Genomic DNA, 17,513 nt, shown 5'->3' with positions numbered 1-17,513 from the left:
AAAACAACAAAGGCCTGGATGATCCAAAGGATGATTTGTTGTCATCGTCAGAAAGAGTCGGTGAATTCATTTAGATCCGCTTAGCTAATTCCGCTAGAAAAAGCCAAAGCGTATCTCTGAATGTTGATAGTTAAAAGGCCGACACCGGATTATGCAGAAATATGAAAAACTGGAAAAGATCGGCGAAGGTATACCTTCGACATTTACTGCTTTTTGCGCATGAATTCATCTAGAGTGCCGTTTTACAAAATTTCCTTTGCGATCTCACTGCGCGGGAAATGTATTCAATTCATTGTCATAACGTTCTGCAGGTACTTATGGAACCGTTTTCAAAGCAAAACACAAAGAAACGCACGAGATAGTGGCGCTGAAGCGAGTAAGGCTTGACGAAGACGATGAGGTAAATTATTTAGAATGTTGAAGGTTGTATTTTGTGCTTTCCTCGCTCCAACAGTGATCACCCGGGGAAATCCAATGTGTCCATTTTATTATTTATTAGTTAGATGAGCATATCAAGAAATGCTTTTTGTTAGGCTGGAAACTGTTTCCTAGAAAGAAAACCGAAAGCAATTTCATGAAATGAGTGTTCGGAATAATCATAACAAATACCTTGCTAATTGCAGTAGTTTATGCGCCATACTGTTGTCTAAAAGTTTATTCCCGTGAAATCTTGTATTTTCCGAAATCGTCATAATTTGATTTTTTGACTAATAGCCGCGCCAGCGAATAATAAATGCTCTCTTATGGAATGTGAAAATAAACATATGCCGTGAGCTAAGATCAATTCCGTATACAGTACAATTGACTCTAACAATTGTTTCACTTGTGAAAATCCAAGGACAATTATCCATAATGTTTTACTTTTTCTTCTTCTGAGTATCTTATTGCAACCTTCATATGCCCTAAATATTCAAGGCTTTTTACTGTATTACTTAAATGTAGATATATATTTTAATTGTAAAACATGTCAGCTGTATTTTTACAAAGAAGCATATGGTTCCAAGAGTCCACTTTTTAAAAAACAAAGTTCAAGAATCATTTATAACTTCCATTTGTTGGAACAATTTTGTTTCTGTGTTCTTCAATTCAAGGGTATCCCCAGCTCAGCTCTGAGAGAAATTTGCATCCTGAAGGAATTGAAGCACAAGAATATCGTTAGGTAAGTAAATTATTGTAAGACTGTATATTTGCCTATATTGAAGATATGTGATTAACAGCTAATAAAAAGAAGTAGCACTTTCCTATCAGTTGTTTGCCTTAAATTACTGTTGAAACCACAACTTCTGGTATGTGAAATCTCTAAGACCAAGTCTTATATCTAGATGTATGGCAACTTCTATGAGTTATGTGCCTAAATCAGAGGTTCAGAGTGAATCTCCCTGCTAAATCTCTTAGATAAATGTTAATTTGGATATTGTTTCAATAGAAGATGCAAAATCAGGTAAATTTGATCTCACTGTAAAGAAATAAGTTTGAGACCCAGCAATGATTCACATCCTAATGGTTGCATACACGGCAATATTTAAAAATTCATACTGTATTTTCAGTCTTAAGATCTCAAAATCAATTCACATCCTGTCTGCCATACATTATTTTAATATAATTTTAGCTATGAGGATTTGGTGTTAAATTAAACCAGTCCTTCTAGTTTCTTGTCATCACCTTTCTTCTGGAAAAGGTATGAAGTTGTGAAAAGAGAAAATATTCTGATAGCTTTTAATTTTTAGTTTTAGGGATTGTTCATTATCCCTTTACACCCTAAGAGTGATTAGCATCAAAATTCTCCCTACAATATCACTCCTGAATCACATATTTAAGGTCATGAGAATAAAGGAAATGGTCACCAAGGAAAGAAGCTTTTGATTGGGAAACAAATTCTCCCTGACAGCACCATGGGAAATGTATAAAGAGCAGTTTAGAGAATATGCATACTGACATTGGGGTGTAAAGGGTTATAGAAAACTTGACATGTTTATTCTATCCTTGTTAGGCTACATGATGTAATGCATAGTGAACGAAGGCTGACATTGGTATTTGAGTACTGTGATCAGGTAAGAATGAATTTATCAATCTTACTTGAAGTTTACATAACTTTGTGTGTTTTAGATTATGATCGGTCAAATACGTTTTGTTTTTGGCTATGTATTATTGGTCTAAACTTACCCCATTTCCAAACCTTACATCCACTACTGACAATAAGTATTAGATGTTTGAAATTTAATTCATGACTGGAGAGAATTTTTTGCTTGTTACAGAAGAAATGAAATATTTGTTTGGTTATAAACTCACACCAGAAAACACTCAAGTGAAAACTTCCTATGCTGCAAGCATAAGTTTTTATTTTTTTTTTTATTTTTTATTTTTTTTATTTTAAGTTTTTTCTGTAAGCTGTTCATAAACATTTTTCATGCCCATTGAAAAATATTTAAAGGATTATGAACACAATAGGGAAAAAAACATGCATGCAAATTTGTCCTTGGATATTATCTGTTCCTCAAAGCTCACAGTTTTCCTTGAGCTTTGCCCTTGGAAAACTGTGGAACAGGTAAAGTCAGTGGACAAATATCCATGCATATGTTTGCAACAAATAGAGGCTATTGTTTATTAATTTTATGATCTTCATGATGTCAGGCATTTGTCATCCTTAATGCAGTTTGCTAGTAAGCGTCAGACCCATGTTTTTTCAGTCTTTGGGCTAAATAACAGCAATGTCAAACCAAAAGTCAAGTCATGTTTACCCCTTGAAACACCTTTTGAAAGAAAACCATTCATGACTATTTTTGGACACTGAAGACTCTCATTATCAATTGATCAAATCAAATCACATGTAATCCTATTTCTGGCCTTAATTTAATTTGTGATATAATTATGTTCTTGTTTCATTGTATGTAGTTGCTTTACCTCTGTGATGATGAAGACTGTACTGTCAAAATTACAATATTTCTTTCAGGATCTCAAAAAATACTTTGACAGCTGTCAGGGCGATGTTGACACAGCTGTTGTCAAGGTGTATATTGAAATAATGTTATTCTATGAATCTTCCTTGATCTGAGGATAAAAGACGGAATTTAAAAGTTTGAAGCTTTTTCCTTATCAAAGTGTTTTGAGCATTTTCCAATTACACCTAGGGCCAGTACATATATAGACTGTGAATCAGTTTTACCAGAAAGAACTCAGTAAAGATACCATTTGTTGATCCCACACTTCACTTACACATTTGTGTAACTTTACTCAGTAGTTAGCTGATGATGTACATGTTCTTTTAAATCCACTTTGTCTAATTTCATCTTTTTGTTTTATCTAATTCTGTTAGAATCCTGACAAATTTTTTTTTTCCATATCATGGTTGCAAAATAACCAAGATAATTATGCAGAGCAACTGTGCCTTGTCAACCCAGCATAATCTATCAGAACTTGTTTGTAAATACCGGAAAAAAAGCAAATGAAGTATGATTAGCATATTTTTTCTTGAAAACATGCTGAAAATTAAACAGCAATGCTTTGCATCAAGGGTATAAAGGACAAGAAATGAAGTGAGTGGGAACGATTTTACTTATTTATTTATTTTTTTAATATTTTCCCAGTCATTCATGTATCAGCTTTTAAAGGGCCTAGCCTTCTGTCACAGTTGCAATGTACTCCACAGGGATCTGAAGCCTCAAAACCTCCTCATTAATAAGGTATGACCCAACATAGCATTGTAAAATATAATTTTATCCTTTTTTCTCAATCATTCTGTTAAATGAAACCAGCTCAGGTAAAAGGAGCTTCATGTGTTATTTGTGACCTTTTTCTTTCAACCAGCAATTTTTGCCTTCAGCTCAGGGAGTTTGGTGAGACAGAGAAATGCCAAAGAGGCTAAGGTGCAGGGGAAAGGAATTGTGAACAACTGAATAAAAAAATTGAGAAATAACACCAACTTTTTCAAGACACACATTTTACATCTTCAAGCAGCATGTGGAGAAAAATGTCCATGCCCTTTAGGACTCATTTTTAATGGAAACTATGAGTAGAGCCTTAATTTGCATGGAAACAACACCTGCTGGAATATTTCATAATTCTCCTTACTATTTACCATACTAGTTTTATGATATAAGTTAAGAGAATTTGGTATTGATCAAATGTTTATTCCCATAATTGATAATTTTCACTATTCTCATCACTTGCCTGCTGGATATTGTAAGGAGAAATTCTGTCTTGGTCACTCATAAGAGTGAAAGGTTTAAGCCAGTAAAGCTGATATGAAGTGTCTTCCAAGCCTTCATTACATGATGGCTTTATTATGTTTCCACTGAATGTGAAACCAAGTTTGTAAGTGTGTCTGCCTGGCTGCCTATGATTTCTGTGAGGTTGATACTGATCTTGCGACTTTTTTTGCCCATAGGATGGTGAACTCAAGCTTGCAGACTTTGGTCTTGCCAGAGCTTTTGGCATTCCTGTCCGTTGTTACTCAGCAGAGGTAATTTTATGTGAATTTCATTGCTGTGGATAATCCTCAGTCCACTCATGCAGTGTCTCTGTATTTCTTTGTGGTCAGGTGGTAACATTATGGTACCGTCCTCCAGATGTCCTCATGGGGGCAAAGCTCTACTCCACATCCATAGACATGTGGTCTGCTGGCTGTATTTTTGCAGGTCAGATTTGAGTTGTGTTGCTTTTCTAGGTGATACATGTCCTGTTAAAATGTATGAATGTTTTACATTACAATGTTTTCTTGAAATCAAACAGTTAACCCTTTCACTCCAAGATCTCATTAGTAATTCTCCTCATTGTCTGCTATACAATTTCCAAGATGTTAGTACAGAGAATTTGGTATTGGATCAACCAATAATCCCTCAATCGACATTTTTCTTTATTCTTGTCACCAGCTGTCTGCTTGGTATTGTATTGATACTGTGAGGAAGAAATCTTTCTTAGTCACTCGTGGGAGTTGAAGAGTTTAAAAGAAATATTATTTTAACCCTTGAAAACGTTATTGTTGTTATGGTTATTTTCACTCTAGTTCTAGTTTTCCTTTGTTTTTGATTATGGTTAGTAACAGATACGAGACAAAGAAAAATCAAACGAGTTTGATAAATTTAAAACTAGGGGAAAATGTTCGTCATTGTATGCCAAGGAGACCATGAAGCTGCTAGATTTGATCTTTCTTATTCCAAACTAAAATTATTAGTGTTAAAAGTTATTTTTAGACTTCTTTCGTCAATGATGTTACATACGGCTCTCACTTTCAATTGCTTTTGTGAATAATCTTCATCGAGAACGAGTAAAACTGCATGCGATGTCAGCGTGTATAACATTCCGATACCCTGTTGGTTATCACAAGCTACTCCAGAGATGTACGTTAGCGGAAGTTATCCAAAACAGCTGAAGAGAAATTGTTGCAAGAATATGGCCCAGAGCAATTTACAGTGTGTGTCGAAAGCAATCCGAGATTGCAATGGTTTACCTGAATTCGCTGTGTGATTGGTCTAGAAAACTCGCGCTGCCCTCTCAACCAATCAAACTTAAAACTGAAACCAAACGTAGCTTGGTCACTCGCGTTTTCCCGCGCTTTAGACAGTTTGCTTGATTTTTTTTTCTTTGAGTTCTCATTGGCTCTTAATGACATTTTCCCCGCTCTGATTGGCTGTTGTGATAACTTTGTTTTTGGTCCAACAACACCCAATCGAGTCGTGTGAAGTCTCTTGTCGTTATCATCTCTTGTTCGTACCTGACTGATCGCTCATCAGTGACTGAGACCGTTTTAAGCAAAAGTGTCACATAGTGAATTTGTCTCAAGCTATATTCTCATTCCTCTACAGAAATGGCCAACGGGGGCAGACCTCTCTTTCCTGGAAACGATGTCGATGATCAACTGCGACGTATTTTTAAGTATCCTTTGATTTAGTGTTACTGTGAGAACTGTTTTCCTTTTTTATTTTTTCTTCTTTTTTTTTAGGGGGGGGGGAGAGTAGGATATTTCATTACCATCTCTCTTATACCACGTTCACACCATTAAAACATGTCTAATTAAACAAAGTTTAATGCAACTATGTTTAATTAAACATGGTTAACTGATCAACCCGTTCACACCGAGCAACAAGAGCTGACAACCATGCAGCCTCATGTTCATGCTCAGCCTCGCGTTCGTGTAATTGTAACTGACGTAAAATGTTACAATATCATACAGCCACAACATGTAAAATGTAAACAAAATAGCGGATGGGCGAAATATTGTACTTTTGTTTTGGAAAACACGGAGAGAAGAAAGCCGAAAAATCGCGGAAAATCGCGCAAAGCTTGCCAGGAGATGACTCTACCGATACCTCCGCCGCAGATGTCTTGTGTCATCTGTATTTTTAGTGTTGTTGACGCGGCAACTATTTCGATGCGCCCCAAGTTTACCTCGAGTTTGGAGAGAAAGCAGGTCTCAATCCTTTTTGGAGGAGACCTGCCAAGGCTGGAGCGATGATGATTGGGTAGAGAACTTAGGATTAGGCGCTTATCAGAGTGTGAATTCGTGTCTGGCAGCTGCTGTCGTCTCTGTCTTCATAGCCTGCAGCTCGAAGATATGCCGCAATTTCTAGCCATGTAGGCTTTTTACTTGTGCATGATTTTAGCTGTAGTTGGATATTATCGTCTCCTCACTTTTCAAGTAACAGGATGGTTTCTTTGTGCTCCCAAACTCTTCCGCGCGTTTTGGTTTCTGCCGCCATTTTGAATGTGTTTTATTAGACACGATTGTTACACTACCTCGCGAGGTAGTTTTGTTAAACGCGCCCGCAGTGTGAACGGCCAGTCTTATTAAATCTGTTTATCAAAACAAATTTTTAACATGTTTAAGCTTTGGTGTGAACGGGGTATTAGTCTAGAGCCACTTTTAATTGAGTATCGAATTTGTTGCGGGATTTCCTAGGGTTTGCTCTGCTTCGCTGTGTGATGGTGTAGAATATTCGCCCCATTTTCTAAACCAATCAAATTCAACACTTAAACCAATTGCGAATCGGTCATTCGCGTTTTCCCGCGCTTCAGGCAACTTAATTGTTTTCAGCTTGAGTTCTGATTGGCTCCTTTTCTTTTGTCCTCATTAGTTGTTGAGATTAGTTTGGGTTTGCGACAAGTTATGTTCCCATAAGTGACACGTTGGAAATGCAGGTCTTGATGACTTTCAATGATACGTTCGAGATTCACTCTGTTCGTTATTATTCTGATGACCGCAGAAGACGCCATATACCTGGGATGATGAATTTTGCGATGTTTTTAAAATCATTCTCTTTCTTTCTCTATTTTTGTAGACAAGCGACGTTCTAAAAACCGGAATTACGTTTTACAAAATGTCTCTAGAAGAAATTAGGGCAAAATTTGGAAATTCAGAGGTTTTTGTTAGGTTTTTTGGCCATTTTGATGAAGGATATTTCCATACGTTTCAGAAAGTGTGAATATGCAAGTGTTGTGATGAACCTCCTCACTACAAGTCGATTCTCGGATAGTTTACTTAAAATCTTGTTAGCGATAGGCCCACTTGATTCTTCGACTTGTTTACAAAAGCCGTATCGTGTTTGTTTGGCAGGAAAGAACATTTTTCTATAAACAAAGTTATCATTGATGTCGCTTTTGTGGTTTCTGAAGCATACACCTTGAAATTTTTTATAAGACGTTGATCTCTTTGAGTGCTTCCCATATTGGATAACGTTTAGCCTCGTCTACGTCTTCAAAACGTTGGAAGAAAACAATGTTGGCCTGTATACTGAATTGCGTATAGCCGAAACGAATACTCTTGTTACTGAGCGACCCTCTCGTTTCTCTACCTTGCTGGAGCCTTTTTAATGGATTTTAGACTTAACATTTACAGCCGGCACCATATTTTCTAGACTACCTATCTTAATCGTACTGTCTTTTCTTGAACGAGGAACCTAAGAGTACTTAAGGTTTTCGACCCAAGGAGACTACCTTGAAAAAATGTTAAAAAAACAAAAATAAAAAAACAATTAATCCGTATTTGTGTTAAGGAGCTTTCCTCTGGCTTCGGGTGACTGTCTCAGGTTGAAGTCGTAGATGAGCATAGTGTTTCAGTCGGGAGAACACAGTGGCTGAGGGCCTCGCACGTGAGGTATTGCATGGCGGCACTTGACATTTCCTCAGTACTATGCACATGATTTGCATGGTCCAATCAGCTAATCCGTTTGGCTTCTCTCATCCTAAACCTCGCGTGCAGTGCAGGTGATTCGCGATATCCTATCAAAATTCTCCACTTGGCTGTTTCTACCATGAAAACTTACCTTACGTTCGCTCGGATAAGCCTCAATTATTCATTTTGATTTCATTCCGCTTCTCGTTGAGTTTTGAAACGAAAGATACGACTAGACGTCGATTTTTTTGTGTCTATCAGTGACACAGTAGAAATACTGTGGAAACATTGCGATTGCAGAAGTCGAATCCATGAACTTCTGATCAGATAGACTCAGGGTCGCTCTGCCAAAGAGCGAAAACGAAGGACAACCACAGGTAGTCCAAGCTCAAAACATCAACGTCTGTGTTTTGTTGCGCGAAATGCGCAATATATACGGAGTATTTACATCCATAATAAAAATGGTTGTTTAAGGTTCCCAAGTAGAATTTGAGCGAATGTTAAGAAAGCCTACCTTACCTTTTTTTTGTCAGTTTTCTCCTACGAATTCGACCACTTTTGAGTTCTATGTTGAACTAGTTTCTTCTTCCGTGGAATGTGTGGCCTCTGATAATCGTTACATTTTAAGCGCTTGCCATTCTGTCGTAAGTGAATAGGAAATTTACGAGAGGGTTTCGCGGTTTTTTGTTTGTTGGTCTGTTTGTTTGTTTGTTTTTTGTTTTGATTTTTTGTTCTTGATGGAAAATAATAAAACAATAAACAAACAAGGCAAAGAGAGCGAAAAAAAAATTTGGAGATTAAAGCTTATAAGTTTTGATTTAAAACATCTAGCTAAGAAATTCTGTTAAAAACGTAATTCTCCCTGGTAATTGTTACTATATACTTCTGGCGGGTAGGTGCCCCCAATATTGCTATTGCTATCTGATGATTGGCTGAGCTTGGGCTGCCTGTGCAAGAGCAGTCGTTACTTGAGCTCTTCTGAAAAGCCGCCGCGAAGCTGTCTTTATTTATCACCATGAACAACGATACATGACAAACTCATCTATCATTACATTCTCATCTTTGTTCGATACTCGTCGGTGTCACCTTTGTGGTCCTCTAAGTTGATAAGTGTAAACTCTTAAGAAAGCTTTCCTCTTAGAGTGTTGTCAATATGAGATCACGTTTATCCCCTCTGTAGTTAAGAACCCTCGATCAAACAATGTTGGCTCGTGCTGTAAACAAAAAGCTATTCAGAGCTATTAGCTGATGCTCACACGTACTTTGAGCATATTCTGTTGAGTAATTTTTTCCATCAACCAAGCTGTGGTTACCAGAAAACCAAATTTCAAACTAGAAAAACCGAACGCGCCCTTGAGTGCGGTCGTAATCGCCATAAGGCAGCCAAGCTAAAAGGGTTAACTTTTCCTTTCCTGTTATTTGGGAGGCACGTAATCTTTCGGAAAACATCTTGTAAAAGAGGCACAGCATGACCAGACAGGCTGGTTGCTGTCAGTCTTATCCCGGATTAGCATTCACTAATGTACTTCTTCCACAGATAAACGATTATTTTTTCTTGTTTAATTTCTTATTTTTATTTTTGTATTGTTTTGTTTTGTTTTGTTTTGAAGTTTGTATTCCTATCTGGGTTCTCAAAGTACACATTGTAATATTCTAAGTCGTTAATCTCTTGTATACCTTGGAGAGGAACTGGTATGATTCCTCTGCAAAGCGATTTATACAAAGAAAACAAGAGACCCTTTAAGTCTGGCGTGTAACGCTTTGTGCACGCATACGCAGATTTCATTAGTGACAGGCTGATGCTCTCGAAAAAGTTATGTTGGACATCATCCTTACAAGTAAACATGTGGTGTGAACGTGTCTAAGGAAGGACAATTGAAATCTTTGGGAGAATGTGATCTCGGATTAAGTTTAATTGGCTTTCCTAGAACTCAGAGCAACTGTGACAGAAATAAATATTTGGCTGCAGACGACGAAAAGTGGTTTTTGGTTGAGCGACCGCACTGATAATTTTACCAAAAAAGGATCAATTGAGCAGAACGACGTGAAAGTGCGTTGTTTTGTTTCTGCCACTTTTTTCTGGTTATGATTCTGTGAAAATTTGGCCGTTTGGCCGTTGTTGTTGGATTGTTTCGTAGAGATACTCTTCTTGGTACCTGCATACATTTTTCTAAAAAAATTTTCTCAGTTTGTGTTGCAAGATACAGATCCTCTTTTTAAAGATTATTTTTTATGTAATGTTTCTTGAATGCTCTTTTGTATCGAACGCAAAACAATAAGACAGGTTAGACAAAGAAAATGATCAAAATGTCACTTGTGCCCGTTTTCGTGGTACCTGTTCACCGTTTGTTATTTCTAAGAAACTTTGAATCTACCACTTCACGCGTCTTCGAAGAATACGCGTTGGTAATGAAATAAAGAGGTACAATTCCGTAGTATTTAGACTTTTACTTAAAAATCGTTTTAATTTAAAACTTCGTTTTTTGCATGTTAACGGTTTCATATTTTAGATAACGTGCTTGGATTGCATAATTATTAGTTCCTTGTTGACGAAAATGAACAAAATGAAATGCAATTAACCTTGGGTCATTTTCATGTTTCACCAAAAACCAATTCCGCGCGTTTGTGGTTGAAAAAAGCACGGTGTCTTTCAAGTGTACGGTGCCCTTGAGGTCGAATGAGGTTCTCCCAAGAAATTAATTTCTTGTTGAATTTTCATTAAAATTTTTCAACACGTTTTTCCATTATACCTCACGATTGTTTAGCCATGTATCCTAGATCAGGGTGTGGTGAGTTGAGGCCCTATTTGGACTTGTTAAAAACGTGAAGACATACTTGGCATGGTTTTTAAGACCTTCCTGCATGTAACTGATTAGTATCAGGGCACTTTTACATTCGCGAATTAATGTCTTAAACAGGAAATGTACATACGTCAGAGAATTTATTAGAGTTACACACAAAGCGAGGTATTCTTTTGTTGACCTTCCGTTGACTTTGGCATTGTTCCCACTTAATTGGCACAACTTTTAAGCAAGTGGGGGCAAACTGTAACCGCAATGTTTACATGCGATAAATTGTGTCATGTTCTTAGATACAGGAAACAGTTTCCTGTCTTAGACAAACATGCAACACAAGTTAGGCGATAACATGTAGTTTAGCACTGTTCTTGTCTTGCATCGTCTATGCTTAATTTGATTGAGGCCTCTTAAATGTAGATCATTTGGTTTAAATAGAGTAGAAAGTCATAGATTTGTGATGAACATGGGGCCATAATTGAGAAAACCATTTCTGGCGTGTCCCTAGCCGAATTCCCCCCACCCCCACCCCACCAGGTGGTAGCTTGTTGGGTATTTCCTAATATGTTCCCACGCGAGACTTGAGGCCTTCCTTCACTGTGAGGCAGGTCGATAACTTTGTCCCGCTTTTCACAAATTTTTTGGCGCTGTTCAAGGATGTTTCTTTGATATGTTGGATCTCTCAACAGAGGTTGTTTCTTCGACATGTTGAGCCGGACAAGAAGATGCCCTACTTATTAAAGAGAAGTCTAGAAACACACACATGCAAAGCGTATTATGTCATCATAAAACGGAAAAATACTTTCAGACTTTGTTTGTTCTCGTGTTTTATTCATGTATAGCGGATCTACCCGCAACGTTACTTTTTGGGCCAAGCTTCCTTAGGTTATTTATTCTTCACCATTAGCTAACTGTGGTTTATTCCTTTTAAAGTCAATTAATGCATACAGTTGAGACAGATTCATTGTTGTTCGTTTTGGGTTTGGCCCGAATCATCGAGTTGGTCTTTCTGCGGCTTACTTAAGAATAGCGTTCAGATTTTCAAAAGCGACCGGCGAATTAATCTTTCTTTAAAAAGCGTCAGTGGTGTTTTTTTTTTAGAAAATTAAATAAGGAACACGCGTGTGAAACTGCGATGAATTTGGCACTAGATCCGCGGAAACGCTTATATCATTGATCCCAAGAGCTGCTGGAACTCTGGTCTAACTTGATTAAAACATCAGTTTTCTTTTACGAAAGCCGCTTTGAGTATGCCGAATCGGACGCAGCGCGGCGCAAACGGCCCATAATTAATCGCGCCCCTTACTAGAGCTTTAAAAAGATTTTGCTTTTTGTTCTAAGTAATTAAAATGCACTTTATCTTTGACAAATTGACACAATTCGTTCGCGAGATCTAGAGTTGAAATAGTCACACGTTGCTTTCATGTGAAAGGACTGTAGCTTGACTAAGCCAGATTAATCTGGAATTGCTTCGACGGTTTCTTTACGATAGTAGTTGGTTTATAAGTAATCTAATGTGAATTCCTTGACTATACTTAAGAATCCTAGGACCACCCTCTGAAGAAACATGGCCCAATGTGATCAAACTTCCAGATTACAAGGTAACTGTCCAGTGTTCTTTCATTTCCCTTCTTTCATAATAAACAGGCTGATACCTCATGTGTGTTTTACTTCGTGCATTATCAAATAAATCGCTTTTTTATCTTTATAAATACTTTTCCTAGAATTGAAATTGCATGAACATCTTTTGTGGGTAAATATGAAATAAGCTTTATACAGATATAAGCGATAAGCGAGTTGGACGTTGATATGGAGTGTCTTCCCTCTCGAGTTGTTGTCTACCTACTGGAAAATTTCTGGCGAAAGCTGGCAAAGATCCGAGACCTCTATCTAGTCTCTCGTCCAGCTTATACTATTACGCTCGAGGGGAAACAATCGATCACTGTCAGTTGAAAGTAAATTGTAATCGGGGTTGAACTAAAATGATACACACAGAATGTGTCAAAAGTTTAGCGAGCTTAAGCTTTCCTTGTACATCGAAAGGGCTTGCTTACTTATCGTTGTCCATCTTGATCTTCAATTGTAAGGAGACCTCCATGAATGAAAAGGTTTCAGTTTTCTGCCTTACGTAAGGAACTGACCAATTCATGTGCAATCAGCTTTAGGAAGGCTTTCCTCACACGTCGAAAGGGCCTGCTTGCGTATCATTGTTCATTTTGGACGCATTTGTAATCGGTTCTTCATAGATGAAAGGTTTTCAATTTTCTACGTGAGAAACTGCATTATCTATGAACACTAAAGCTTGTTGTAATGTGACACCAAGCTAAACAGAAATTGAAGGCTAACGTTCAAGGAAATAAGAAGGGAAAGAGGCAAAAGAATAGGAATCGTGCGTCACTTCCCAAAAGGTCACTTGAAAATTGAAGAAATTTCGCAACCTTTCAATTACCCTCTTTGGGCGAAGTCATGCATTGCTCGAGAGCACTTTGTGCAGACTGTTCTAGAAAGTCAGGGACTTAGTCGCCACTTAAAGACTTAATCTATAGCACGCTTGATATTCTCTTAACTTGTCACAAATAAGCAAAACAGATGATCAGGCAAAAAATAAGACACGTGGAATTCAAGACATATATCGTTTATTGATCACGCACTTGGTTACTTTTCAGTAATGCTTAGTTATGCACTTAACACCTGAACTTTTGGCGCTGAGAACCTCTGACATCTGATAGAAAATTAGATTTACTCCTACGCAACATTGCGAGAATACTAAAGTAGATTTTGGTCCGCTAACCTAACTAATGATGAAATTCTTTGAGATTTGTGCGTGTGGCGAAAAGTTTACCAGCCATTTCCTTCAGTTTGGCTTATAACCGACACCGCTTTTTCATGGCAAAGACCAGCAAGCGCTTGTAAATATTCTTTCAAATTCGCGGTAAGGTGAGAAAATAAATTTTTAAGCTATGAAGTCCTCATAAACCAGGAAAGCTTCAAAGATCAGGGTTGACCTTGTGATTAAATAGGGTATGTCTGTCCGAAAAGTGCATTTGACGAAGCGTAACTGTGGACCTTTTGAAGAATACAACTTAAAAATATAGAATCTAAGTGATTAACAATAGGGGAGTTTTTTGTTACTTTTCTAAGTTTTTTATTTCCATTGGTGACGAGGAGGGCAAAATTCGTAACTTGAAGCGCGAGTTGCAAGGTAGATTAAACTGCATTTTTACACGATAAGATTTAAATCCATGAAGTCCTTCTGGACAGGACGCTGTCCCATAGCAATCGCCTGACGATAGCTATGAAAACAGTAAGGAAACATTGTCGTGGGATTGTGACGGAGTTAACGACGGACATTATCGGTCCCGTTTCTTTTTTTTTTTTTTTTTTTACTTTCTAGGACTTTTCGCATCTTCAAGGCGCCGGGGCCGTTTCGTTTGCTGTGGTTGTACCCAAACTGTCCGCTGCGGGAAGAGATTTGTTGCAGGTATGAATTGAACACTACATGATTGTAACTAAAGGATGGGATTGCAAAAGGTTTTTGATTTACCCACATGGATCCGTAACTTAGATAGCCCTTCAACATTCACTAGACGATATCTTCAATACCCTTACCGCAAAACCTACTGAAGACAGCAGAGCAAGTTTTTGTTTGCGTATCACAACAGTTTGGGTACATTCTTCACCGTTCTTTTTACAAATCAACGAGGTGAATCCACCAAACTCCTCGTGCTATGAGGACATTGAAAGGTGACGGGAAACTTTTCGCTTTAAGTTAGAAATTTGTCGCTTTCTCTAAAAGAACAGTTGGAGATAACCAAGGAAAGGATAAGGACATTTTGATCAGATCTAAATCGATATGAGATCTGCAATACAACTGAATCCGAAGGCGTCGTCTACCTTGATGTCCCTATGATCGTTATCGTTCAGTCTTAATCATCTCTTCGAAGCCAACCATTATGAGTTTTCTCACACTAACAAATGGCGAGGCACCGTTTTAAAAAAATTAACTAGAACATTTTACTTTTATCACTATCATTATTTTGCACAGATTTTACTCCCAAAGTTTAAATGTTCCACCTTTGTTATGTAGATAAAGAAAAGCGGCGGAAATTGTTCTCGCCCTTTTTAGTAAAAGCTTATTTATTTTAGATAATAAACCACGCAGTTTCGAATGCTAAGCCAGTCCAAAATTTTAAAAGCAGACCTAAGACCCCCTTTGTTTAACCCTACTGGCCGCCATCTTGAAGCTGCGAGGCAGGTTGAGAACAACTGCCACGTCACTTAAAGTGTTTTGCACTTGTTTTTGTCTTTGACCCGATATTTTCGTCCATTTTTATATGAGAGTAAACATGACATAATCAAACTTGCGTTCTCTATATGGATTTTTTAAATTATCGCATGCAATATAGGGTTATCGTTGAGATGACTTCTTGATGATAAGTGAAATCGTTCAGGATCCTAAGTTCTTTTATGAGATAAATTTCAGCTTCTGATATTTTAATGAATATTAGAAAACTAAAGAGGACCGTTGAAGAAATTAGTCTTTATTCCTTGATTCTCGAAAGGTGATTTCAAGGACTCAGAGGAAAGGCCGCTTTTTCGGTTTATTGCTGATCTCTGCCACATATTAGGGTCAACAAGCGTGTCCTAACTGCCAGGATTATTATCAGGGTCGTAAGCGTCAACTTCTTCCATAGACGTACATAAAGTAACGCTTTATGTTCGGCTTGTTAAGGATCCCTTCTTTGAAAAGAAATCATGTTTTATTCATTTAATCAGCGTTTTTCGTAGGGGTAACATTGTTAAAAGGAATTTGGAATGCTAGTTGATTTTCTTATCAACATGCCAACTTTCCACATCAACACTCAAATTATCGATGTAAAGCATTTGTTTAAGTTCCTTTGTCTTCTCTTCCCTTAAATTGACTACTAGCATTTACGATGAGAGATAAATTTCTCGCGTTTGTAACTTTTTTCTATCTTCGACATTTAAGATTCGCACGTCCGTAATGGCGTCCTGTGCATCAGAAATTTTCAGAATGTGTTTTCAAGTTATTTTAGCGATGTTAACAGATGTACTTTTTGTCATAAGCAAATAACTGGCCCTTAAAGTATTGCTGTTGTTTTTAGTTCCACTAACGTAGCCCTGTCTTTTTGTCTTAGAAACTCTTGGTTCTTAATCCAGCTCACAGAATATCAGCGGAAGACGCCATGCGTCACACGTTTTTCGCCGACCTCAGCCCAACGTTTCGTGCCTGAAGCACTCAATAGTGACATCATTATCTAAACAGACTACACGAATTTTATGAGCAGTCATATGTTCTTCCAATAGAAAATGAAATCTTATCGTAATCATATTTTATGTAACCTCATCAATGTGTACATAAATGTGCAATAAAGTTTTATCAATGAACAGAATGATTGTTGTTTGCCTGTGTTATTATTACTGGCGAAGTCTTCTTCTGAGAACTGTTCGAATGCTATCTGCTTCTCCCCTGATTTCAAATATTCCTCACTACAGGGATAATTTTTAGAATGTTCTTAATCTTAGAGTTTGACTTGCTCGCAAATTTGCCTTCTCGTATTTATAAACGTATTTAAGGTAGCACTTGTAATACTTATCAGAAGGCGCGATATATTTCATCCTGGTCTTCTCTTTCCTCACAAACGGTTCACCTGGGGTTTAGTTAAGAGGCCAGCAATATTCCATGGCCTTTCACTTCTTAGCCAAGTAGCTTACCGCTTTTAGAAGGCTAGAACTCTCGGGAACATCCGGGAAACAGAAATCCAAGGCGTGCAGGGGATGGCGGGATGTGAGAGTACCGTACACTTCCTTTCTTTTTTACCTTCCATTTAAATCCCCACGCACTTTCCACTGACAGTCCACGGCCCTTTCTCAACTACGCCCCCCCCCCCCCCCCAAAGAAAAAGAAAATTAAAAAATCTTCAGAGGTGAGGGAGAATTAGCATATCACCCTACTTCCTCTTCCAGTTCCATTTTACTGCTCGGTTAATTGTTCTTTGAGGCATAAGAAAGAAAAGGAAGCGATCTCCATTGACACTTATGTGACTTTTCTATTCTCAGCCCTAATTTCCAGATGGTCCCTTCTACTACTTCTCAATGTTTATAAGCATGTCAGTTACCCTTTCCTCATTCTTCTTTTTCGCTACATACTACTCTGGTTCAACTGCTGCTTTCGACGTGAATTTTTCAGTTTTTTTTTAGCCACGATCTCTCACGAGATGAGGTTCATTCATAAACTACGGAGATTCACGCAAGAGCTGAAAAGGCTAAGTGATCGAAGCAGTGTCATCAAACGGAGCGAATCTATTCGTGTGTAAATTCCCTCTTTCTGTGTGAAGTACGTGATAAGATATCTGTTAACATCATGAATCATGTCCGAGGATTGAAACAATTACGTTTCGCTGTGTTATTTCCTGTGTTTCTTCAGGTACGTCTATAAGAATTTCGAAATCTCCTTCTTGCTGACCTCGTGAGGTATTTGTTCTTGTTCGTCACTGTAGTTTCCGTTTGGAGAGAAGTCTGTTCATTGTCGTCTTTCTAGTATTTATCCAACCTCTCGTTCCTAGACGTCTTAAACCCAAAGCCGCCGG

At 37.7% G+C, this 17,513-nt stretch overlaps 1 protein-coding gene across 1 annotated transcript; it reads left to right on the top strand.

The window, feature by feature from the left end:
• Positions 1-5: 5 nt before the first annotated feature.
• On the top strand, positions 6-16,310 carry LOC131786981 (cyclin-dependent kinase 5). Its single transcript, XM_059104039.2, has 12 exons — positions 6-188; positions 312-400; positions 1,092-1,159; positions 1,991-2,051; positions 2,951-3,007; positions 3,585-3,680; positions 4,385-4,459; positions 4,538-4,634; positions 5,802-5,871; positions 12,443-12,503; positions 14,297-14,383; positions 16,062-16,310. Exons 1-12 carry the CDS (start codon positions 152-154, stop codon positions 16,155-16,157), a joined length of 894 nt encoding a protein of 297 aa, XP_058960022.1. The 5' UTR covers positions 6-151; the 3' UTR covers positions 16,158-16,310.
• The last annotated feature ends 1,203 nt before the right edge of the window (positions 16,311-17,513 follow it).

The sequence above is a fragment of the Pocillopora verrucosa genome, chromosome 10, assembly GCF_036669915.1.
Source record: "Pocillopora verrucosa isolate sample1 chromosome 10, ASM3666991v2, whole genome shotgun sequence".
Classification (NCBI taxonomy): Eukaryota; Metazoa; Cnidaria; class Anthozoa; order Scleractinia; family Pocilloporidae; genus Pocillopora; species Pocillopora verrucosa.
The sequence above is the reverse complement of the archived record's forward strand: the minus strand, read 5'-3'. Positions and strand labels throughout refer to the sequence as shown.

Bases quoted from the DNA above. Each gene is read 5' to 3' on its own strand.
- LOC131786981 (XM_059104039.2), top strand. From the start codon at position 152: ATGCAGAAATATGAAAAACTGGAAAAGATCGGCGAAG. The intron at 3,008-3,584 runs GTGTATATTGAA...ATATTTTCCCAG, and splicing joins TTGACACAGCTGTTGTCAAG to TCATTCATGTATCAGCTTTT. The intron at 12,504-14,296 runs GTAACTGTCCAG...TTTACTTTCTAG, and splicing joins TCAAACTTCCAGATTACAAG to GACTTTTCGCATCTTCAAGG.